Source organism: Capra hircus (genome assembly GCF_001704415.2).
Source record: "Capra hircus breed San Clemente chromosome X unlocalized genomic scaffold, ASM170441v1, whole genome shotgun sequence".
NCBI classification, from domain to species: domain Eukaryota; kingdom Metazoa; phylum Chordata; class Mammalia; order Artiodactyla; family Bovidae; genus Capra; species Capra hircus.
In genome coordinates this window covers 22,610,559-22,636,435 of record NW_017189516.1, presented here as the reverse complement: position 1 = coordinate 22,636,435, position 25,877 = coordinate 22,610,559, and the positions used below count along the sequence as shown (strand labels likewise).

The 25,877-nt window shown below is 40.4% G+C and overlaps 2 protein-coding genes across 3 annotated transcripts in view; one reads left to right on the top strand and one right to left on the bottom strand.

Moving 5' to 3' along the window:
- LOC106503826 overlaps positions 1-25,877 on the bottom strand; it is a 368,197-nt gene that overhangs the window by 132,671 nt on the left and 209,649 nt on the right. The window lies entirely within an intron of this gene.
- LOC106503828 (zinc finger X-linked protein ZXDB) lies at positions 17,627-24,003 on the top strand. Of its 2 annotated transcripts, XM_013976526.2 has the most exons (2): positions 17,627-20,099; positions 20,209-24,003. In XM_013976526.2, exons 1-2 carry the CDS (start codon positions 17,697-17,699, stop codon positions 20,212-20,214), a joined length of 2,409 nt encoding a protein of 802 aa, XP_013831980.2. In that variant the 5' UTR covers positions 17,627-17,696; the 3' UTR covers positions 20,215-24,003. The 2 variants fall into 2 exon arrangements, with proteins under 2 accessions (XP_013831980.2, XP_017899250.1); XM_018043761.1 differs by having other exon boundaries at positions 17,627-24,003.

Sequence of the window (25,877 nt, the reverse complement as noted above, 5' to 3'; positions counted from 1 at the left end):
CAGAAAGCTGAATTCTTACCAGCTTCCTACAGAAAAGCTTACGGTTTGTCCTGTTTGATTCTCTACACACATCAGAAACAAGCTGTGTGTGAATCTTGAAACCCAAGCCTCTTGGCGAAAGAGGCATTTTCTGCTTCAGAGAGCTCATTAGTTTCGGACTGAATGTTAGTTGAAAACAACTTTGGTTGCTTTCATTTTATTCAGTCAACAACTTCATTAGTATAATGCTTGTGTTTTCTGAAGGGAACACACTGCTTCGAACTCCTTGTTAGGAGGTTATCTCAGAGGACATTTTCACCTAAGCAGGTTACTTATAGGGATAATACTAACTAGTTACAGAATCCTTGCCTCGAATCACATTTCACAAGGAAGGATACAGTGTGTCCTGTTTGAGTCTTCACACTGTTCAGTAACATGCTTTGTGTGAATCTTGAAATATGAAGCTCTTGACTACAGCTCAGAATGCTAGTGAGTTGTAGACTGAAACTTAGTTGAAAAATACTTTAATTGCTCTTGTTGTATTCACTCAACAACTTCCTTAAGCTAAACCTTGAGTTTCTGAAGGATAGAGCTCCTTGGAACTCTTTATTAGGAGGTTATCTCAGAGGATATTTTCACCTAACCAGGTTAATTATAGGTATAATACTAACTAGTCCCAGAACTCTCAAATCACACCTTGGTCACAAAGAAGCATCCGGTGTCTCCTGTTTGAGCTTCTACACTGTTCAGAAGCATTTTGTGTTAATATTGAAATGAGAGCCTCTTGCCTAAAAGTGTATTTTCTGCCTAGGAAAGCTAGTCAGTTGTAGACAGAAAGTTAGTTGAAAAACACGTTGGTTGCTTCTTGTGTATTCAGTCAATACTTCCTTAGTCTAATGCTTGAGTTTTCTAAAAGAAATGGGTTCCTTGGAACTATTTGCTGGGTGGTCATCTCAGAGAACACTTTCACCTAAACAGGTTAGTTATAGGTATATTACTAACTAGTCACAGAACTCTCAGATTACACCAGTGTTCAAAAAGAATCATCCACTGTGTCCTGTATAGTCTCTACACTGGTCACGCACATGCTGTATGTAAATGTTGGAATCTGAGTCTCTTGACTAAAGATGTATTTTCTGCTTTGCAATGCTAGTTAACTGTAAACTGAAAGTTAGTTGGGCAGTGCATGTCTGGCAGTAGGTTTGGGGTTTCTATGGGTTCGGTATGTTGTTGTGCAGTCCTTCTGGCTTTGTCAGTGTTAGGCACATCTATTTCTGCAGCCAAGTCAAAGTGGCCATCTCAGCAGCACATCACTGCTTCCAGCCCCCTACTTGTCCCTGGAATCTTTGCTGGTGCTTCTGTTCCCTGGTCCCACCCTACACTGCACACATAAGCTTGCTAGGTAGGGGTTTCTGAGCATCTTTTCTTGGCTCCCCGACCATGCCCTGTGCATCACGGAAACTTGTGGGGGTTTCCCTCAGCCCCGTGAGCTCACCCTCTGTGTTGTGGGGATTCTGTGTACTTGGCTCCCTGGGCCCAATCTCTGTGTCACGTGGCTTGTGTTCACTTGTCTTGGCTCCCCAGCCTGCCCTGTATGTCAAGGGGCTTGTGTGTTCTTTTGGCTCCCTGGGCCTGCCCTCTGTGCCCCGCAATTTGTGTGTGCTGGAAAGGTTTGTGTGCCACACCTCTCTTGAACCTTTGGGCCTGCCCTCTGTGCTGTGAGTGTTGTGTGCACTGGAGAGATTTGTATGCTGTGCCTCTCTGGGCACACCAGGCCCTACCTTTGTGCTGTAAAGCTTTTGATTTCTCCAGCAATTTTGAATGAGATCCTCGCTGGTTATAGTAATCTTGGTTGTAGGTTTTTTTTTCCTTTCTTTTTAAATATATCCTGCCATTCCCTTCTGGCCTAGAGTTTCTTTTGAAAGATAAACTGTTATTCATATGGGTTTTCCCTTTTCGTACTGTTCATGGGGTTCTCAAAGCAAGAATACTGAAGTGGTTTGACATTCCCTTCTCCAGTGGACCACATTTTGTCAGAACTCTCCACCATGACCCATCCGTCTTGGGTGGCCCTACATGGCATGGCTCATAGTTTCATTGAGTTAGACAAGGCTGTGGTCCATGTGATTAGATTTGTTAGTTTTCTGTGATTGTGGTTTTCAGTCTGTCTGCACTCTGATGGAGAAGGATAAGAGGCTTATGGAAGCTTCCTGATGGGAGAGACTGACTGAGGGGGAAACTGGGTTTTGTTCTGATGGGCAGGGCCATGCTCAGTAAATCTTTAATCCAATTTTCTGTTGATGGGTGGAGCTGTGTTCCCTCCCTGCCGTTTGCCTGGGCCTAAACTTTGGTGGAGGTAATATTCAATGGTGTATGTAAATCATAACCATAGTGCAAAGGTTAAAAACAATTAAAAAATATAAAGTTACAATAATTTGCTAATGAATATACAATATAAAAAGATGTAAACTGTGATACCAAAATATAAATATAGAATGTGTTTGGGAGAAAGTAAAATGTTGATACTTTATATGCTAACAAATCTATGTGGTTATCAGGTTATAAGGTATTTTATGTAAGCCTCATTGTAACCACAAAGCAAAAACCTATAGTCAATACACAAAAGTGAACGAAATCAAAGTATATTACTATAGACAATTATTAAATCACAAAGACATCAAGAAAAAAACATGTAATAAAGAATCTATAATACTCTCAGAAAACAATTAAGAAATGGCAAATGTCCTTAAAAGTGAAAGTGTTAGTCACTCAATTGTGTCTGACTCTTGGAACTCCATGGAATGTAGCCTGCCAGGCTCCTCTGACTCTGGAATTCTCCAGGTAAGAATACTGGAGTAGGTTGCCATTCCTTTCTTCAGGGCATCTTCCTGACCCAGGGATTGATTGCACCCCGGGTCTCCTGCATTGCAGGCAGATTCTTCACTGCTTGAGCCACTAGTGAAGCCCTCAGTAAGTTTTACTTATCAATAATTATTTTAAATGCAAATAGACTAAATTGTCCAATCCAAGGACATGGTGGTTAAATGGAATTTTTTAAAAAGACTCAACCATAAACTGCCTACAGTGAACTCGTTACAGACTTAAGGACATACTTATGCTCAAAGTAAATGGCTAAAGAAGATATTCCATGTACACGCAAACCAAAAGAGAGCAGGGTTAGCTATACTTATTTCAGAGAAAATAGATTTTAGGACAAAAACTGTAATAAGAGAGAAAGAAAATATGTGGTCAAAATGTGTGGTCAATTCCTCAAGAGAAAATATCTCCAGTACTAGACCACCTAAATAAATAAGGCAATTCATGACAGATCCAAAGGCAGAAATAAACAACAATACAATAACAGTAGGAGACATCAGTAACCTGCTATGAGCAAAGAATAAATAACACAGACAGAAAAATCAATAAAGAAACATTGGACTTGAACAACAACTTAGATCAAGTGAACCTAACAGATATATGGAGAACTTTCCATCCAAAGCAGCAATTCATATTCTTAAGAGCTCGTGAAATATTCTCTAAGATGAATAATATGTTTGGCGCAAAAGAAATCTTAACAAATTCAAGAGGACTGAAAATATATCAAGTATCTTTCCTGACTCCAATGGTATGAAACTGAACAGAAATTAATAAAAGGAAGAAAACCTAAAAAATCACAAATAATGTGGAAATTGAACAAAACACTACTGAAAAAGCAATGGGGTGGGAAGTGAGATGGAGGTTAAGGTGGGAGGGGACATGTGTCTACTTATGGCTGATTGATGTTGATGTATGGCAGAAACCAACACAATGTTGTAAAGCATTTATCCTCTAATCAAAAAATAAATAAAATAAAAAAAATAGGCACAACCTAAAACAAATTTAGACACATTCTGGGATGCAATGATGTGTCAATATATACAAATCAATAAATATGATATACCACAATAATAAAAGTAAAGGATTAAAAAATAGAAATTAACATTAGACTTAATTTTAAGAGCCAACACCATGAGAGTTGTAGAAGAAATGATAGGGAAACAAATCTAAAGGAACTTGAATTGGGCAAAAGTAAATAGGTAGCCAAAACTATGAAGTATAATAGACAAAATCAATAAGTAGAGTATCATCCAAATTAAAATAATTCATTCCAATAAAGACATTATTAGGAAAATGACAGGCAAAACAGAATGTGAGATACCTGCAAATATATAACCATTAAAGGTCTTGTAATTAGAATATATAAAGAACTGCTAAAAATCAGTAACAAGTAAACTAAACAAATATAATGGGAAAACACTTGAACAGACACTTTACCAAATAAGATAAATTGGCAGCAATTAAGTACATGAAAAGATGCTCAACATTATAAGCAATCGAGGAGATATTCATTAAAACTAAAATGATATATCACAACACACCTATTAGAATGGTTCAAATAAAAAAAAAACTCATCATATGAGTAAGTGATGAGATTATATGTTACAGATATTTGGAAACAATTTGGTGGTTTCTTAAAATGTTAAACATGCAGTTAATGTAGTGCTGCTCTTAAGATTTTATGTAAGTGAAATGAAAGCATAGGTCTCACAAAGGCTTGTACATGAATATCCACAGCAGCTTATTTGTAGTATTTCAAACTGAAAGCAGCCCAACTAGAAATATGATGAAACATCATACAACAGCAATAAGAAATAAATTATTGCTCAAAATAACAACATTGGAAAAAATCTCAAAATAATTATGCTGAGTTAAGAAAGACAAAAAAGAGTATATAGCATATTATTACATTTATATAAAATTCAACAAAATTGAAGAGGCATTTCATGAAATAAAGACAATAGTGAAAGAAAGCAGATCAGTGGTTGCCTAGGGACAGGGATGGGCCAAGTAGAGAGGAAAGTAATACAAAGGGGAAAAAGAAGTTTTAGAGGTGGCAGGTATGGTAACCATTTTGATTGTGGTAAAGGTGTTCAAGATATTTTAAACATGGATTTATTTTCTAATTTAAGGAATGGAAAAGCATGTTTGGAGTGAAAGAATCCTCAAATAACTTAAGGTCTGGAAAGTGCTTGTCAACTTATTAGCCAAATAGCTTTTCTTTAAAGTGAATACTAAATCAAAACGTTCAAAACTGTTTCTATTTAATGTGGTGTTGTCCTTTTTGTATTCTTGGTCATATTTTACAACTGTTTCTTTGTATTCTACAAATATGCTTTTTTCTATACTATTAGTAATGTGCATCTCAAGTAAGGTCCTGCTTTTCAGTTTGCCAGTCCAGGAGCCTGTCTGATTCTGATGTGAACCACTTCTAGGCACAGGTATGTGTCAGAAGTCTTAAATTTAAGGAACATTCTGGACTAGGCACCTGCTGTTGGGGAAACAAAAAAGCGATGAGCAGTTATTGCAAATTTCACTTGGTAAGTCTAGGACTCAAATGTACAAACTGGGCTTGTACAGACTGTTCTGTTACCAAAAATTTTCAACCAATTCCTGTCCTCAGTTCTTTTTTCCTAATACCTCTTCATCCCTCAAGATCGCAGTCTAAGGTTGCATACCGGCCCACAGTTGACTTTGGTGAAATTGCTTCCTTTCTAGAAAGGTAAGTCATGTGCAAAACAGGCTGAGGTAAAACGCAGCAGTGGTTGGAAATAATGTTTGGCCTGGTCCTGGAGAGTTTAGGAGATGCTGAGGAAGGAAAGAAAAAAAAAAGCTTTTAAAGTAATTTTTACCAATAAGTTATTAATATTTTTATTTAAGGTAGGTGCATTTTTTAACTGAATAGACAACAGTATAGGGTAAACATAACTTTTATAAGCACTGGGAAACCAACAAATTCATGTGACTCACTTTATTAGTATTTGTTTTTTGTGGCAATGTGGAACCAAACTTGAAATACCTCCAAGGTACACCTGTATGTGGTCAGGTAGGTGTGCTCTCTGTTGTGTCAAGGATGGTCAGTGGCAGCTGTAGCCTCAGAGTCCACTAGGCTTTTAAACAAACATGTTGCATCTGCATGTGTGGGATAAATGATGTGAAAACCAGCAGATCCTGCTGAGTAGGCTGCAAGCAAGAGGTGTGTTTTTTGTTTTTTTTTTTTGTTTGTTTGTTTGTTTGTTTGTTTTTGACCAAAGTAATCATCTTGCTTGGAACATCTTTTCATTCTAGGCCCTGCCCTCTGTGCTGAGCCTGAGTCCAAAGTTTACCTCACAGAGAACTCAAAGCCAAAGCTCAGATCCCATGTGAGGTTGCCTAATTGTGGCATGGGGCCCTGGGGAACAAACTCCTCGAAGAGGGGGGAGGGTGTGAGGACAACAGTGAAATGAACAGAAGTTGAAAATAAATGTGGATAAATGGTGGTTTCTATGGTCACCAGATCATGAGTGGAGTATACCATGTATCCTTCTGAGAAGTAAAACCATCCTCAGGAATATGAAGGGGGTTAAACTTCCAACAGCTATGGAAGGCAGAGGGTCAAGTTATGCAAAGTTCCCTGCTTAGTAGATAGTCCCTCCCAGCCATGCCCTCTGTTGGCAGACAGTGAAAAAATTTTCCAGAGGAGGGCTCAGGCCATCAGTCCCTGGTTCATTTTCTGGTCCCAGACAGATATTCTTTAGGGAGAGGATTGGCCCCATGAGTTCTTTTCTTGAGATCAAATTCCCCTGAGCCAGTCAGAGTGCACCAAGGTTGCAGATGGCAGAGAACCAAAGCCTAGGCCAAGTCTTGCAGTGGCCATGCAATCTCTGAGTGTGGTTTGGGGTGTTTATAGTAAGAAGAAAGGGAGAGTGAGTGAAAACTCTCTCACCCATATAATCCCTAGGGAGAAACTGGAGCTTATGTAAGGAAGCCTGAGCATCCTCAGAAATTATTATTGATATATTCTGAGGAACAAATGCACAGCATGGGGAGGTTTCTGTAGTGCTATAGTTAAGTTAACACAAAGCACAGCTAGCTGGTCCCCAGAAGTAACACAGAGTTTACCCTGGCCCCATTCCCTATTCTCTCAGTTGAACCAGGGAGAAACAACTATGTGAACTTTCAGCATTCTTGCTCTGCATCCTCTGCCAGAGCACAGCAGGTTGGAGTGAGAGACACAGGGAATAAGACTGTACCTTTCTGCCATTGACACAACAGGGGGACTTTCACTGTTTTGCCATGGTTCAGGAGTGACAGAACAAGGGTCATTTTAGTTGACTCGGTTCCTCCCAGCCTATGTCTCATGTTGCTGTTTAGTCCCTAAGGTGTATCTGACTCTTTGAAACCCCATGGACTGCAGTATGCCAGGCTTCTCAAATTCCTGTCCATTGAGTCAGTGATGCCAACCAACCATCTCTTTCTCTGTTGTCCCCTTCTCCTCTCGCCCTCAATCTTTCCCAGCATCAGGAACTTTTCCAATGAGTCAGCTCTTCACATCTGGTAGCCAACGTATTGGAGCTTTGGCTTCAGCTACCAATGACTATTCAGGGATAATTTCCTTTAGGATTGACTGCCTTGATCTACTTGCTATCCAAGACACTCTCAAGTTGTCTTCTCCAGCACCAAAATTCAAAAGCATCAATTCTTCAGCATTCTGCCTTTCTTTTGGTCGAACTCGCATATCCATATATGACTAATGGAAAAAACTTAGCCTTCACTATACAGAAATTTGTTGCCAAAGTGATGTCTCTGCTTTTTAATACCCTCCCTAGATTTTTCATAGCTTTATTACCAAGGAACAGGAGTTTTTAAATTCGTGGCTGCAGTCAACGTCTGCTGTGATTTTGGAGCCCAAGAAAATAAAATCTACCACTGTTTCCAATTTTTCCCCATCTGTTTGCCATGAAGTGCATGATTGGACCAGATGCCATGACCTTACTATATATTGAATGTTGAGTTTTAAGCCAACTTTTCACTCTTCTCTTTCACCCTGATCAGGAGGCTCTTTAGTTCTTTTAGTTCACTCTTATTACCATCAGAGTGAAATCATCTGCATATCTGAGGTTGCTGATATTTCTTCTGGCAATCTTGATTCCAGCTTGTGATTCATCCAGCCTGGCATTTCACATGATGTACTCTGCATATAAGTTAAATAAGCAGGGTCACAAGCCTTTCCCAATTTTGAAAAAGTCCTTTGTTCCATGTCTGGTTCTAAGTGTTTCTTCTTGACCTGCATACAGGTTTCTAAGGAGGCAGGTAAGGTGGTCTGGTATTGCCACCCTTTTAAGTATTTTCTACAGGTTTTTGTTTGTTTGTTTGTTTGTTTGTTTGTTTGTTTTAGTGTGATCCTCAGAGTTGAAGGCTTTAACACAGTCAGTGGAGCAGAGGTCGATGTTTTTCTGGAATTCCTTTGCTTTTTATATGATTCAATGGATGTTGACAATGTGATCTCTGGTTTCTCTGTCTTTTCTAAATACAGCTTGTACTTCCGGAATTTCTTGGATCACCTACTGATGAAGCCTAGCCTGAAGGATTTTGAGCATTACCTTGCTAGCATGTGAAATGAGAGCAATTGTACAAAGGTTAGAACATTCTTTGGCACTGTCGTTCTTTGGCATTGGAGTGAAAACATTTTCCAGTCCCACAGCCAATGCTGAGTTTTCCAAACTTGCTGACATACTGAGTGCAGCACTTTAACAGCATCATCTATTGGGATTTGAAATAGATCAGCTGGAATTTCATTACCTGCCTTAGCTTTGTTCATAGTAATGTTTACTGAGGCCCACTTGACTTCACACTCCAGGATGTCTTACTCTAAGAGAGTGATCTCATCATCATGGTTATCTGAGTCACTAAGACCATTTTTGCCTAGTTCTTCTGTGTATTCTTGACACCTCTTCTTAATCTCATCTGCTTCTGCTAGGTCCTTGCCTTTTCTGTCCTTTACTGTGTCCATCTTTGCCTGAAATTTTCCCTTGGTATCTCTAATTTCCTTGAAAAGATCTCTAGTCTTTCCCATTCTATTGTTTTCCTCTATTTCTTTGCATTGTTCACTTAGGAAGGCTTGCTTTCCCTTTCTCCCTTGCCTTTCACTTCTCTTTTTTCCCCCAGCTATTTGTAATGCTTCCTCAGACAACAATTTTGCCTTCCTGCATTTCTTCAACCTTGGGATGGTTTTGGTCACTGCCTTCTGTACAATGTTACAAACCTCTGAGCATAGTTCTTCAGGCACTCTGTCTACCAGATCTACTCCTTTCAATCTATTTGTCACCTCCATACTTGAATGGTCTAATGGATTTCCCTACTTTCTTCAATTTAATCCTGAACTTTGCAATATGGAATGCATAATCTGAGCCACAGCCAGCTCCAGATCTTGTTTTTCCTGACTCTATAGAGCTTCTCCATGTTTGCCTGTCAAGAATATAATCAATCTGAATTCAGTATTGACCATGTGCTGATGTCCATGTGTAGAATCATCTCTTGTGTTGTCGGAAGAGGGTGTTTGCTATGACCAGTGTGTTCTCTTGGCAAAACTCTGCTAGCCTTTGCCCTGCTTCTTTTTGTACTCCAAACCCAAATTTTCCCTGTTATTCAAGGTATCTCTTGACTTCCTACTTTTGCATTCCAATCCTCTAAGGTTAAAAGGACATCTTTTTTGGTTGTTAGTTCTATAAGGTCTTGTAAGTCTTCATAGAACTGTTTGATTTCATCTTCCTTGATATTAGTGATTGAAGCATAGACTTGGATTACTGTAATGTTGAATGGTTTGCTTTGGAAACTAACTGAGATTATTCTGCTGCTTTTGAGAATGCCCCCCAAATACTGTAGTTTAGATTATTTGCTTGACTATGAGAGCAACTCCATTTCTTCTAACAGAATCTTGGCCACAGTAATAGGTATAATGGTCATCTGAGTTAAATTTGCCTATTCCCATCCATTTTCATTCACTGATTCCTAAAATGTCACTGTTCACATTTGCCATCTCCTGTTTGACCATGTCCAAGTTGCCTTGATTCATGAACCTAACATTCCAAGTTCTTATGCAGTATTGTTCCTTACAGCATCAGAATTTACTTTCACCACCAGACACATCCACAACACAACACCATCATTTCCACTTTGGCCCAGTCTCTTCATTATTTTTGGAGCTATTTCTCTGCTCTTCCCTGGTAACATAATGGACACCTACTGACCTGGGGGCTCATCTTCCGGTGTCATATACTCTTGATTTTTCATACTGTTCATGGGGTTCTCAAAGCAAGAATACTGAAGTGGTTTGCCATTCCCTTCTCCAGTGAACCATGTTTTGTCAGAACTCTCCACCATGACCCATCTGTCTTGGGTTGTCCTTCACGGCATGGCTCATAGCTTCTTTGAGTTACATGAGGCTGTGATCCATGTGATCATTTTGGTTAGCTTTCTATGACAGTGGTTTGTGGAGAACTCACAAATTCACTTTCCTGCTGCAGGGAGAGCTCCAACAGCTGCAGCTACACTGCCCACCTTCAGAAATCAAACTAGAAGTGTGTATCTCCACAAAACCTGGTTCTCAAAGATTTCTACCAAGTGAGAGTGCCTCCTTGGATCCCCAGTGGTAAAAACTTCCTGTATGGCAGCCCTAGAGAGTTTCTCCTTTTGTTAGTGAGCAAGTTTCAGATTTCACATTTGTGCCTCATCATCACGTGCCTGATGGTTAAGAGAGCCAAGGCAGCAGGTCCAACAGCCTTCAAAGGATAAACCTACTGTTCATATTCAGTTCCTCCTGTACAAGGTGTCATGGTGCTTGGGATAGGAAGCCAGCCCAGTCCTGTGTGAAGACAGAAGGCTATGGGTTAATGTGTCTTGTGTGACTTCTGAACAGAAGAGGTGAATATGCTTTATACATTGGAAGTACTAGGAAGAGAGTTCAATATTCCAAGGATAAGCAACTATAACACTATCATCCCACCTCTGAATTTAGTGTTATCTTATTCTATCCATGAATATGGATGCACCTAAAGAATAAAGTATTTTTTTCTTTTAAATTAAATTGTCTCTCCTTCCCAGTATAAGATGCCAGTTCAGTCACTAAAGAATGGATAATTTGTCATTTAAGAATGGCAAAATTTTGGGTCATTTCCCCTCATCAATTTTTGTCCATTTTTAAGCCTAAAGGCAAGCTAGAAAAGTGCAGTTAAAGTACTCAAGTTGCCAACACTGGCAAATACATGCACTTTGTTAGCACACGGTTATCTTTTGCCCTACTCTTCCATGGACAGTGTTCTGATGAATATGGCTTTAAATGAAATCCAAGTATCTTCTCTCCCTGTTTAGCTCAGGTACTAAATCAGGTACTAATCAAGAGAGTATAGCTACATTTCAGGTATAAACTAGTCTATTCCTGAGGAGAACACATGTTATTCACACTCATGGTGTAAGAGGCAATCTCACCATGCACCTAGTCTCTTCTTGCAGGTAGAACAGGCAAGCCCTGGGTAGGCCTAGAATGCAGAGGTCACAGTGTCTCTGCCCTAGCCCCATGACACCCACTTTGTGCCAGAGCCTGGGTTTTTCAGTAAAACTCATTTCAGGGCAAGGAGCCCTGGGTCCAACAAGAATTATAACTCTGGAAATGGCCAGTCCTGCTGCTTCAATCATTAATTCACCAAATAAACAGTATGATGATAGACTGGCTGCCTATTTTCAGTTCAGTTCAGTTGCTTGGTCGTGTCTGACTCTTTGCCTATTTTAGACAGCATATTCAAAAGCAGAGACATCACTTTGCTGACAAAGGTCTGGATAGTTAAAGCTATGGTTTTTCAAGTAGTCATGTACAGATGTGAGAATTGGACCAACAAGAAGACTGAGTGCCAAAGAATCGATGCTTTCAAATTGTGGTGAAGGAGAAGGCTCTTGAGCATTCCTTGGATAACAAGGAGACCAAACCAGTGAATTCTAAAGGAAATAAGCCTGAATATTCATTGGAAGGACTGATACTGAGGCTGAAGCTCTAATACTTTGGCCACCTGATGCAAAGAGCTGATTCACTGGAAAAGACTGATGCTGGGAACGATTAAGGGCAGGAGGAGAAGGGGGCCACAGAGGATGAGATGATTAGATAACATCACTGACTCAATAGACATGAATTTGAGCAAACTCCGGGAAATGGTGAAGGACAGGAAAGCCTGGTGCACTATAGTCCATGGGTTTGCAAAGTCGGACATGACTTAGTAACTGTAAAACAACAGGGTGCCTATGATTTGTGTAGCAAAATAATAATAGAAGGGACACCCCTAAACTGATAATGGATATGAAGCCAATTATTAATGTATGGCCTCCCTGTTCTAATTTCAGCCTTTAAGATAAGTTCTCTGATAATGGATGGATTACTTTAAGAATCTCTCCTTCAGAGTGATCATGATGTTCTGTTTTCTCAGTTAGAAGACACTGGATGGACACTGAAGGAGGAAGTAGCTCTCCTGTGACTTCTGACTGTCAGAAGTGAGTGTAACGATAGCCTAGGTGTTCTGCTCCAAGCATGGGCCCGGAAAAACTGTCCTCATCAATTGTGCAGAACCAGTGTGGCCTGGTTAGCTTTCTGTGGGCCTCTTCATAGGGGTATCCTATGCTCCAAGCCACCTACCCGCTGATTTCCCTTACTTGATTGCACTCATTCCTCACCTTACCCCACCACTAGGTTTATCTCCTGTACTTATCCAAAGGCTGTGGCCCTCACAACAACAAGGCCCTCCTGATCCTATGTATAGTACATTGCTAGTTCCAGGCCTCCAACTCCACCAGGTCCCTTGTTCCTACTACATGTCCACATGCTGGCCATGAGCTGTGGTTTTCCCACACTGATGTGCTCCAGAGGATACCTTCCTGTTTGTTCTGCCACTGTAGACCAGCTCTGGTTCCTCAGACTGGCTCTGACACTGGTAAATTAGCAAACTTCTCTGCCATCCAATAGGTTCTGCTACACCTTCTCCAATGAGGTGTGATCTCTAGCCTTGGGGAGGAACCCCCATTCCAAGTTTGTCTTTCTTTGGGCATACTTCTCAAACCCAGGATACCATATAGAGTTTTCCTAGACCTATATATCCTACATGTGTCATATTTAATAATTCTTTATGTTTAAACATTATGTTTAATTTTATGTTAAATTGTTCCTGTCCACTGTGTATTTTCTGTCTCCTGATTGGATCCAGGTTGCTACAGATCACAACACTTACAACAAATATCATTCTTGGAATTACTGAAAGCTGTCTTTTGAGAGTTTCATCAAGTTAGAATGTCCACTATCACCCAGAAAGTATAGTAGGTGGGAAAAGAAGGAAAAAAGTGCTTGGAAAGCAAGACATGAAACTGGCACCATTTGCAGATGGTATAATTCTGTACACTAAATTCTACAGGTATTTACAGACAAATTGGTAGAATCAATAAAAGAGATTAGGTGGCTGTTTATAGGATAAAATATTAATATTCAGAAGTCAATTTTATTCTATTTACCAGCAACACATTTACAAAATGAAAATTTCAAAGGCAGTATTTGTAAAATATGAAGTGCCTAGGATAAAATGCTCTCTTATGGGAAAAATGAAATATTATTGGGACATATTAATGAAGTTTTTACTAAAAGGAAAGGCACACCATATCCGTTCAATAACATTCTATATTATAGACAAGAAATCAAATCTAAAAGTGCAATGCAGTCCCAATTAGAACCCTAAATGGGGTTTTGGTTGAATTTTTTCTGGTGAATTGATATTTGAAAAGGATTCAAGAGAGGCAAAAAAATAACCTAGACATTCTTGAAGAACAAGGTAGAGTTGAGTGGCCTTATCCAAATATCCGAACTGCCTGTAGAACTGTAGGGATGAATTTGTGGTATTTTAAGTGGACAGACAAATAGAGCCATGGTACTTAATAGAAAATACACAAACTAGCCCATACATAGGTAGATGTTTGATTTATGACACATGCAGAACTGCAAATCAGTCGGGAAAGGGCAGACTTTTCAATAAGTGGTTCACTGAAACAATCAGGTATCCACATTAAAAAAAGAAAGAAAACCTACTCAACACTATACACAAACATTACTTGTAGGTGGATTATGACCTAACTGTGAGAGGCAAAACCATAAATATTTCAGAAGACAATATAGAGAATAGTTTCATGGCCCCAAGGAAGGGACAGATTTCTTGAAACAGAAAAGCACTAGCCATAAGGAAAAGAATGATAAATTTTGACTATGCTATCATTAAGTATGTTGTATAATTAAGCATGTCTTAATTAAAGTCTGTTCACAAAGCACAGCACAGAAGAGAAAATACAAACAACAAAGCGAAAGATTATTTTAGCCACACATATAACCACCGATGGATTGGTATTTAAAACACATAAATAACTCACTGTATCAGTAAAAACAGGATGGGAAATAGAATAGAAAAATGGTGAAAGAGTTGAACATGAACAGGCTTTTCATAGAGAATGTCCAAAATGTTCATAAATGTGAGAATGTGCAAAAACTTAATAGTAGAGGAAAACAGTAAATTAAATTCTGGCAATACTTGGTGTAGATGAAGATACGTAGGCAGAGGAACTCTCTGTGTTGCTGCTGGGACTGTAAGCTGGTACAACCACTACAGAAAACATTTGGCACCATGTAGAAAAGCTGGAGATATGTATACTCTATGGGCCAGTGATTCTGTTCTTGCTTGTATACCCAAGAGACTTTTAAACATGAGTCCCATGAAAAATGCCCAAGAATGTTCATTGCACCATTGTTCATGATTAAAAGCTAAAAACAGCCCCAGTGTTCATCCAGTGTAGAATGATACAATCATATCACAATTACTTTGCTAAAATCATGCATTGGAATGCTAGTCAATGATGGAGACAAAAGATCTAAGGCTACTAGGCACAAGATGGATGAGTCTCTCAAATAAATATGATATAGAATGAAAGAAGCAGGCCATAAAAGGGAGCATGCAGTATGATTCCACTGACACAACTTCAAATAAACTGTATTGCTTAGGTATGCATACAAAAGATGTAAAGTCATGTTTATAAAAAATCATTTTAGAAATGATTATCATAAAGTCAAGATAACGACTATATCCGTAGGGGAGGGTGTGGGTTGTGATTGGGAGGAATACCAGTGGCTGTATTCTGGAAGGCTGGCAATGTTCTATTTCTTGACCTTGGTCCTGGTTACGTGTGTTTGCTTTCATAAGGGGCTTCCCTGAAATGGAACAACAGACTGGTTCCAAATAGGAAAAGGAGTACGTCAAAGCTGTATATTGTCACCCTGCTTATCTAACTTATATGCAGAGTACATCATGAGAAATGCTGGACTGGAAGAAACACAAGCTGCAATCAAGATTGCCGGGAGAAATATCAATAACCTCAGATATACAGATGACACCACCCTTATGGCAGAAAGGGAAGAGGAACTAAAAAGCCTCCTGATGAAAGTGAAAGAGGAGAGTGAAAAAGTTGGCTTAAAGCTCAACATTCAGAAAATGAAGATCATGGCATCCGGTCCCATCACTCCATGGGAAATAGATGGGAAAACAGTGGAAACAGTGTCAGACTTTATTTTTTGGGGCTCCAAAATCACTGCACATGGTGACTGCAGCCATGAAATTAAAAGACACTTACTCCTTGGAAGAAAAGTTATGACCAACCTAGAGAGTATATTCAAAAGCAGAGACATTACTTTGCCGACTAAGGTCCGTCTAGTCAAGGCTATGGTTTTTCCAGTAGTCATGTATGGATGTGAGAGTTGGACTGTGAAGAAGGCTGAGCACCGAAGAATTGATGCATTTGAACTGTGGTGTTGGAGAAGACTCTTGAGAGTCCCTTGGACTGCAAGGAGATCCAACCAGTCCATTCTGAAGGAGATCAGCCCTGGGATTTCTTTGGAAGGAATGATGCTAAAGCTGAAACTCCAGTACTTTGGCCACCTCATGTGAAGAGCTGACTCATTGGAAAAGACTTTGATGCTGGGAGGGATTGAGGGCAGGAGAAGAAGGGGACGACAGAGGATGAGATGGCTGGATGGCATCACTGACTCGATGGACACGAGTCTGAGTGAACTCCGGGAGTTGGTGATGGACAGGGAGGCCTGGCATGCTGCGATTCATGGGGTCGCAAAGAGTCAGACATGACTGAGTGACTGAACTGAACTCCCTGGCATTATCTAAACCTGGCAGATATGTTATATGCAATTCTCTGTGCCTCAGATTTGAAAAAATAAATGCTTTCTCCAAAAACATAATAGAAAGAAAAATGTGTGACGTAGAATTTTTGATGAGGTTTGAACTGTTATGGATGAAAAACTTGATCTTTTAATCAAGAGAACAGCAAGTGTCCATTATCATTAGAAGAGGCGAAAGAAGGGATTATTTAAACTGTCATTTAATCACTAAAAATGTCCGACTCTTTTGGGACCCCATGGACTATAGCTGGCCAGGCTCCTGTGTCCATGGAATTTCTCTGGTAAGAGTACTGGAGAGGGTTACCATTTCCTTCTCCAGGGAATCTTCTCGACCCTAGCATGGACCTGTGTCTACTGCATTGGTAGGAGGATTCTTTTACCACTGAGCCACCAGGGAAGCCCATTTAAACTATAGGTATCCCATAATCTAGTCAGCACTTGAAACCTTTCTCTTGCCAGATAATTCACCCTATATTTATATCAATGCCCAACTCACTGATGACTGACAAATTGGAGGATCATCATCAACATTAGTAAGATCATTAGGCATCACAGGCCAAATCCATTACAGTGAGACTAGGCCACCACACTTAAATGCAAGCAGGCACACCGAGGCTTCTGGGCAGGCAAAAGGCATCTGTGCCTTTTTCTCAGGAGAGTCCACTACAGTAACTTAGGGTTTAACCTTATCACATTTCACCAGTACTGCTGTCCAGAGACCTCCACGTACTGGAGAGTCTAGAGTAAGCTGAGGAGTGTCCTCATCATGCTGTGAGATTGGACATGAAATTTACCGTGGTGTACCCCAAGATGGAAGAGCGAAGAGTTGGTTTAGGTTGTGCACCTTATAGGGAGAACCCAGGAGTAGGTTGGGTCTTCCAGATTTCAATATTAACTACTTCATCCTCCAGGCCTTGCATTTCTAGGCTCAACAGTGCTAATCTGCTTTGCCCCTACCTCTTACTCATTCTAGTCTCTGCACCAGCAGGACGAAAAATTTAACTATGGGACAAATTTTCCTGAGGACATTGCTCAAGACAGTTCTGAATATGGAAGTCTCTAGGAAATTTTTTTAAAAGACATCCTTTTCCATAGTGTATTCTCTCAGGAATTTTCTGTCACCTATCAATCCAACCATCCAATACACAGTGTTTAACACATGGTAAGTGCTAACTGCCATGCTTAGCACTGGGAGGGACTGGGGTGTATGTGTTTATTTTGGTATATACCATGAGGTTCCGGTTTATGCTGCCATTTAGTAGATAGATGCGTAAGGTATTAATTCCAGTACTTTTTACTGAAGTGAACTGCCATTTCCTTTGTATCTCTGAAAACCTCCTTGATTTCCTACTAATATTAACAGTGGAACTTATTTATGTATACGAGGCTCTGCCCCTGGGCGTTTTATTCTGTTCTAGAGACCCTGTACAAGAATATTTAAATCACGGTGGCGTTAAACACGTTTTAATATCTGATAGGGCCAGTTTCTGCGCAGTGCACATTTTTTTTTTTCTCTTTCAGGAACGTGTTCGGGCCCGCGGCAGGGGGCGGGATCGCGCCTCCTCCGCGGCTCTGGTTCCAGTGGAGCTTCACCGACGCAGAGATGGAAATCCCGAGGCTGCTCCCGGCTCGCGGGATACGACAAAGCGGCGGGGCTCGCAGCCCCGAGGGCGGCGGCCGGCTCCGCGGAGGTCCTGACCTGCGGGCCGGTCAGGCTCCGGCGCGCCGCCTCCTGCTGCTCCGGGGCCCCCAAGATGGCGGGCCCGGGCGGCGGCGTGAGGAGGCCAGCACGGCTTCTTCGTGCCCAGGCCCGGGCCTGAGCCCGTTGGCGCTGAGGCCTGATCACGCTAGCGGCTGTGGCAGCGGCGGCGGGAGCGGCGGCGATGACTTCTTCCTGGTGCTGCTGGACCCGGTGGGTGGAGACGTAGATACCGCGGGCGCTGGCCAGGCCACAGGGCCCGTGTGGAGGGAGGAGGCCGGGCTGGGCCCAAGGCTCCCGGGGGGCGAAAGCGGCGCGAACCCCGAGGGCCGCCCTGCGCTGGGCCCCAGCTGCCTGTCGGCTATCCCTGCTCCAGTCCCGGCCCTGGCCCCGATCCCCGCTCCAGGCCTGGGCCCTGCCACGGCCTTCGCAGGCACTGTCACCATTCACAACCAAAACCTGCTGTTGCGCTTGGAGAACGGCGTCCTCACTCTAGCCACGCCCCCACCGCAGCCTGGGGGTCTGATCGCCCCACAAGCTGGGATCCCTCACGCGGCGCAGCCTGGAGACTGTCCCGAGCTGCCGCCTGACCTCCTGCTGGCAGAGCGGGCAGAACCTGCGCCTGCCCCAGCGCCCAAGGAGGAGGCAGAGGGCCCCGCGGCCGTTGAGAGTCCCCGCGGGCCGCCAGGCCCGGGCCAGGGCATGTTGCTGTACCTGTGTCCTGAGATGCAGTGCGGACAAACCTTCCCCAAGAAGCACCAGCTGAAGGTGCACCTGCTGACACACAGCAGCAGCCAGGGCCAGCGGCCCTTCAAGTGCCCCCTGGGTGGTTGCGGGTGGACCTTCACCACCTCCTACAAGCTCAAGAGGCATCTGCAGTCACACGACAAACTGAGGCCCTTTGGCTGCCCAGCAGAGGGCTGTGGCAAGAGTTTCACCACCGTGTATAACCTCAAAGCACACATGAAGGGCCACGAGCAGGAGAACTCATTCAAATGTGAGGTGTGTGAGGAGACCTTCCCCACGCAGGCCAAACTCAGTGCCCACCAGCGCAGTCACTTCGAGCCTGAGAGGCCCTACCAGTGTGCGTTTTCCAGCTGCAAGAAGACATTTATCACAGTGAGTGCCCTGTTTTCCCATAACCGCGCCCACTTCAGGGAACAGGAACTCTTTTCCTGTTCCTTTCCTGGCTGCAGTAAACAGTATGACAAGGCTTGTAGGCTGAAAATTCACCTTCGGAGCCACACTGGTGAGAGACCATTCCTTTGTGACTTTGAGGGCTGTGGCTGGAACTTCACTAGCATGTCCAAACTCCTAAGGCACAAACGGAAGCACGACGACGACCGGAGGTTCATGTGCCCGGTGGAAGGGTGTGGGAAATCTTTCACAAGGGCCGAACATCTGAAAGGCCACAGCATAACCCACCTGGGCACGAAGCCTTTTGTGTGCCCAGTGGAAGGTTGCTGTGCCAGGTTCTCTGCTCGCAGTAGTCTCTACATTCACTCCAAGAAACACTTGCAGGATGTGGACACTTGGAAAAGCCGATGCCCAGTGGCCACTTGTAATAAACTCTTCACATCCAAGCACAGCATGAAGACCCACATGGCCAAAAGGCACAACCTGCGCCAGGATCTCTTAGCTCAGCTGGAAGCTGCAAATTCTCTTACACCCAGCAGTGAACTTACCAGCCAGGGGCAGAGTGACCTCAGTGATGCTGAGCTTGTGTCTCTTTTGTCTGATGTGCCTGGTAATAGTTCTGCTGCAGTACTGGACACGGCATTGGTGAACTCTGGCATCTTGACTATTGATGTGGCTTCTGTGAACTCCACTCTGGCAGGAAACCTCCCTGCTAATAATAATAATTCCTTAGGGCAGGCAGTGGACCCTCAGGCCTTGATGGCCACCAGTGACCTTCCTCAAAGTTTGGATACCTCACTCTTCTTTGGAACGACAGCAGCAGGTTTTCAGCAGGGTCCCTTAGATATGGATGATGTCTCAAGTCTAAGTGCGGGGCCGTTGGCATCTCTGAGCTCTTTGGCTGTGAAAAACTCGAGTCAAGAGCCCCAGGCTTTGATCCCTAGCAGTAAGCTAACAGTAGACACAGATGCTCTGACTCCTTCAAGCACCCTTTGTGAAAACAGTGTCTCAGAACTACTGCCACCAACCAAAACGGAATGGAATGTACATCCTGACTCTGACTTCTTTGCACAGGAGGAAGAAACCCAGTTTGGATTCTCCAACCCAGCAGGAAACCATGGGTCTCAGAAAGAAACAGATCTTATCACAGTGACTGGCAGCTCATTTTTGGTATGAACTAAACTCTGTTCATTCCTTGCCACATGGCTTACTTTTATTGATGACACTCAGTTTTGGGAATATTCTGGCCTGAATGCTTAAATACAGTCATTTCTTGTAGGTCTGAAGGAGAACAGAGCCCTGGGCTGCAAGTTTGGAGATTTAAATCCTGATCTTGAGTCTGGAACTTGCGGGTTGTGTGACCTTGAACAAGTCACTTATCCTATCTGAGCCTTAATTTCCTTATTTATGAGATGAGGTGGTTTGAATAGATTGTTTCTAAGGTCTTTTCAACTCTATGATTCCTTGATAATATGCTTCTTTCCTTGAGAAGAATTAGAACATTTTTTCAGTGATGTTGCATGTGCTTTTTTCAAACATGCATAATATACACATAATGAACATTCATATACATGACACCCAACTTCGGCTATTATCAATTCATGAATATTCTTGTTTATCTAATCTCCATTCATACCCTCTTCCAGTATTATTTCAACCATGAATATGCAATATATAGTTCTGAAAAGCATGGGCTCTTTTGGAAAAATCTTCAATTCCATTTTCATACTTAAAAGTTAGCAGTAATTCCTTGATACTGTCAACATTCCAACTTATAATTGTCTCATAAATGCTATTTGTTGTTAACATTTAAACAGTTGGAATCTGAGTAAGCCTCTTAAGTGTCTTTTTAATCTGTATATTACCCTGTTGTCTCTTTGCATTTAGCTCACTGAAGAAAAGTTATTTCACATTTAGAGCTTACCACAATCTTAAGTCTTGGCGATTATATCCATGTGGTGTCACATTCCTCTACACTCTATTTCCTTAATTTGGTGTTTGGAATAGAGACTTGGTCAGAATGCAAATATGATTTTGGGGCCATGAATGTTTCATGTGTTGTGTTCTTTTAGCATGTGGCACAAAATGTCTAGTTTTCTCTTGGATATTTGCAGCTGCCAGTGATCAATGCATTAATTCATAATTAACCTTTGCTTCTGATATCATGATTTGTTCTTGTAGAGTTACTATTAGTGGAGGAATAAATGCTGCTGAAGGCATATATAAAAATTCATTAGAAATATATTCAATGACAAAATATTTTCTTAAAGATAGAACTAACAAGGAGAAAAAGGTAACAAAAAAATGTGTTGACTCTGCTCACCACTTATCTTCCTCGTCTCTTTTGATGATGAGAAGGTTTGTTTTTACAGAAATTGCCAGCCAGGACTTTGACATGAAACAGCATGTGCATGCTTAGTTACTCGTTCGTGTCCGGCTCTGAGACCTCATGGACTGTAGCCTGCCAGTCTCCTCTGTCCATGGGATTTTCCATGGCAAGAATACTGGATTGGGTAACCATTCTCTTCTCCAGGTTATCTTTCTGACCCCGGTCTCGAACCTGGGTCTTCTGTATTGCAGGCAGTTTCTTTACCGTCTGAGCCACTAGGGAAGCCTGACATGAAACAGACCCAGGGTCAAATTCATGTTGAATAAGTGGCCTTGAATAAATTAGTTTCACTAAGCTTCAGTTTCCTAGCTATCAAATGATCATAAATGCACATACATAGCTAACACACCTGAGACTTTTAATCCTTTCCAGTTTTTAATAGGTAAGGAAAAAATATTACATCTTTGACTTATCTTGTTGAATTTATACAATCCTTTCATGCTTCAATCCTCCTTACTATAAAGAAGAAATTGGGATAATTTGATCCTGTTCCTGTCTAGACAATAAGGTTTGTGAGAGTTAGGGTGAAGCAGGATAGGGAAATCTCTTTATTCCTTCCACTGTATTATTTCCTCCCTGCCAGGAATTTCTGTGGCTAATGCCAGAAGTGGAAACATTACTCACAATTGTATCTGTATCCCTATTCATTAGACCAATCTGTTACCATCTTTGCTCTCTTTCAGAATTAGACTTTGCTGTAACTGCAAAGTCACTTGTGCATGAAACTGATAATGGAGCAGAGAAAGATTCCTCCTCTCTGTGGTTTGGAGAGCTCATTGCATTTTTCCAGAGTTGAAAGGAAAGGTTAAAGCTGAATATTGTGTAAAATTTCTGTCTTACCTGAGTATGGCATTTTTAATTTTGTGAAATATCTTCACAACTGTTGTGCAGAGCAACCCCGTGTGGTGGTTTTGGCAAAGTCTGCTGTGACTCATGGCATTTTAGCAAATGCACATTCCAAATGGATTTTGGCTAGTGACTGACAGTTCTATATATAGCTTAAAACAAAGACGATAAATTCTTTTCACTTCTCCCTTCCCACTCATCCAACTTTCATGATTTATTACTGTGTCATAACTAGCTGCTGTTTTCCACTTTAATTGGTTTCTGTTACTTTCTGTTTACTTTCTCCTCTATCCTTGTATGTGCATTCCAGCCCCTGCCATGCCTTACTTTTTATTTTTTAATGGATAGATCTCTTCTTGCCACTATCCTCAGATCTCCTCATAGACATTTTCTTCCACTGATAACATTTGCTGAGTGTACACTGCAGTTGTGTGTATAGTAAGAAGTTATTTTCTGAGCTTAAATAATCCTTTGTGTATATATATGACTCAGATGATATAAGACATTATTTTCTATATTGTGCAGACAAGAAATGGATTTCTGTTTCATTATTTCCATTTTTAAGAAGTTTTTGCCAAGGAGTTCAGTTAAAACTCTTTATTTGCTGTAGTGTACTAGCCCAGTAGTGTTTGCATGTGAATGTCTATGGATGACATTTATTGTAGCGCTTTGGAAGTGCACCAAAAAATTGTCACTTTGAAATGTTTATGTACTGTGTGTAAGGGGGTATACACACACATCCACATAAATATATTTTTAAAGTGGTTTTATTCATTTAGTGATAAAAAGTAGACATACTTTTGTAAATCAGAGAAGTGCTCAGAATTTCATTGTGTCTACTCAGTGTTTTCTCTCTTTGCTTTAGAAATATTTGTATTTATAAAGCACATTTAAAAATATTGTAATTCATTAAGGACTCTTAAATTGACCACTATATTGCATATCTGGCAGTTAACGTGCGTCGAGGATTGGAATGAACACACAAGTAGCAAACATCAAATAAATTACTTACACATGAAGATAATTTATACTGTGATTTCTTTTTCTGAATTCCTTAAACCAAGTTCCGTCCAATAAAAAAATCATTATACTTTTTCCTACTCATTGAATTTTCAAAGGACAGATGTTAACTTTTCTCATGGGTTCACAAGATTTCACTGAACAAATTCATTCAAATAATTCCCTTTCAACTCCATTTTCTAAAAAAAAATGGTGGACCTTTTTATACTTTAAAGGTATGAAGTTAAATTTCTGTTGTTGATGGTTTAAGATTGCCATCACTCCTTTTAAATAACTGTACACGTTTTAATTTAATCCTATTTCCTTTCTGCTTCTCCTCCATTCGGTTTATTAAAAAAACTTGCCAATTGGAAGCATAATAATATAATGGCTTAAAACAGGTTTATTTCCAGGTACTCTGTTGATCACATTGATCATGTTAAAAATATATTGGCATTGGCATTTTTACCAAGTAATGTAATGAATATAACACAGTGCTGAATAGCAGGAGTTAATTATGAGTAAGTATGAAATTTATTTGTCTCTACATGTTCTTATCCAGGAGGCATATGAGAAGGCAATTTATTAACTGGAGGTACCACTGTATTTATTTCAAGTTAATAAATACTTATTAAGCATCATTGTGCAAAATACAACGTAACATATTAAGGGTTCTATGAGAAGAGTAATATTCAACTCTCACATTTACAAAGATTACAGTTGATGGGAGACAGAAAAAGATTAAATGGAGAAGAGAAACAGGAAAAGTTTAATTTGGTACCAAAATGACTGACAGGTGAAAAAAAAAAAAAACGGTAAGAATAATGAGTTTATTCTGAACACAGATGAGAGACAGTGAATGTGTTTAAATACAGGAGTAAGATCATGAAAATGATATCTTAGAGTGTTAATATAATGGAAGTGTACAATATGGACTAGATGGTGCATGCGTGCATGCTAGGTTGCTTTAGTCATGTCCAACTCTGTGTGACCCTATGATCTGGTGCCCACCAGGCTCCTGTGTCAATGGGGTTTTCCAGGTGAGAATACTAGAGTGGGTTGCCATACCCTTCTCCAGGGGATCTTACTGACCCAGGGATCGAACCCGCATCTCTTATGCCTCCTGCATTGGCAGGTAGGTTCTTTATGACTAGTGACACCTGGGAAGCCTGAATTAGATGGTAGAGACTGGAATAGAAAACCACTGAGAAAGCTTTTGCAGCAGCACAGGTGTTCTATGATGAAACATGAACCCTGGACTAAATGTTGTCAGTGGGAAATGACAAGAGGGAACAGATATTAGGGAGATAGCTATCATCATAGCAAATTAGAAATAACTCAAGTTTCCTTGGGGACTGTAATAATCATTTTCACTTAACAGTGAAGTAAGAAAGTCTTTTTTGGAAATGAGTGTGTTAAGATGGCGTTTAGCTAAATGATAATTTTAAAATAATTGTTATTCCTGCATAAGCTATCCATATTGTGCTTTATCTGCTTTCTAAACAGCAACTGAGGGCCACTTTCTCTTTCTTAGTTTCCTCAGGCATTCTTAGACCTACCTATACAATTCTGATCCTTTTATTTCCTTTTCAATTATGAGAGGCCTCTTCACCTTGTCTTGATTGAGACACTGAACAACGTGGTTACTAGTTTACGTGGCTATTGAGCACTTGAAATGGGCCTAGTGTGAATGTAAGACTGAATTTTTAATTTAATTTAAATTGAATCTGAAACAGTTGAAAATATTTTCTGTTTCAACTTTACTGTTTTAGTAGGATTAAATTTCACTTTAATTATTGAAACTTTAACATCCAAATTGAGATGTACTGTAAAATACAAACATAATTTTGAAGGCTTAGTACACAAAAATATTTCATAGTATTTTTTTGATTACATATTGAATAATATTTGAATATTTTTCAGTTTTATTGAGGTATAATTGATAGTAAAATGGTAAAATATTTAAAATGTACATTGTGGTTTGATATTTGTATACATTGTAAGATGTTTTAACTAACTAGATCCTATTCCTAGGGTCTAGTTAGTTAATACATCCATCAAGTTACATATTTATTCATTTTTGAGTGGTGAGAATATTATATTTTAAATATATTTGCTTAAAGTAATATAACAGTAAAATTAATCCTAATCATTTTTTACTTTTAAAAATGTGGCTATGGAAAAATTTTAAATTATGCATTATAGTAATTAAAATGTTTTAAAAATTAAAAGCTACAGCTATTACTCTTATTAAGTTTCTATTGGAAAGCACCAATCTGGATGTAACATTACCTCTCCAGATTACTCTGCATCAAAATGAGTTATTCAGTCTCTGCTGTACATTGAGTTATCTTTTCTACTACTGTGCTTAAGGTTTAGTAGTTATTCTATTATATATTTAGCGTAAAATGATTTAAGTATTATCACAGACTCTGCCACAATTTGGTGAATTATTACTATGAATTTGAGCAATTCTTCATGAAAATTTTATTTACTGGGGTGAATTTTACCTACATTTGTCTCAGTTGAAGCAGGCCAGTAGTAGAATCGTCAAAAGCTCAACATCACTGGATCTTTGTGAGATTGGCTTGTGGCTCCTTAGCCAGAGTTACATCTGTCACTACAGAAAATTGAGAGGCAAGTGGTGGCATAAGAACATAGTCATGAGAACCCCTATCATAGTCTTTCCATTTTATAATTGTTTTATATGCTGA

Bases quoted from the DNA above. Each gene is read 5' to 3' on its own strand.
- LOC106503828 (XM_013976526.2), top strand. From the start codon at position 17,697: ATGGAAATCCCGAGGCTGCTCCCGGCTCGCGGGATACGACAAAGCGGC.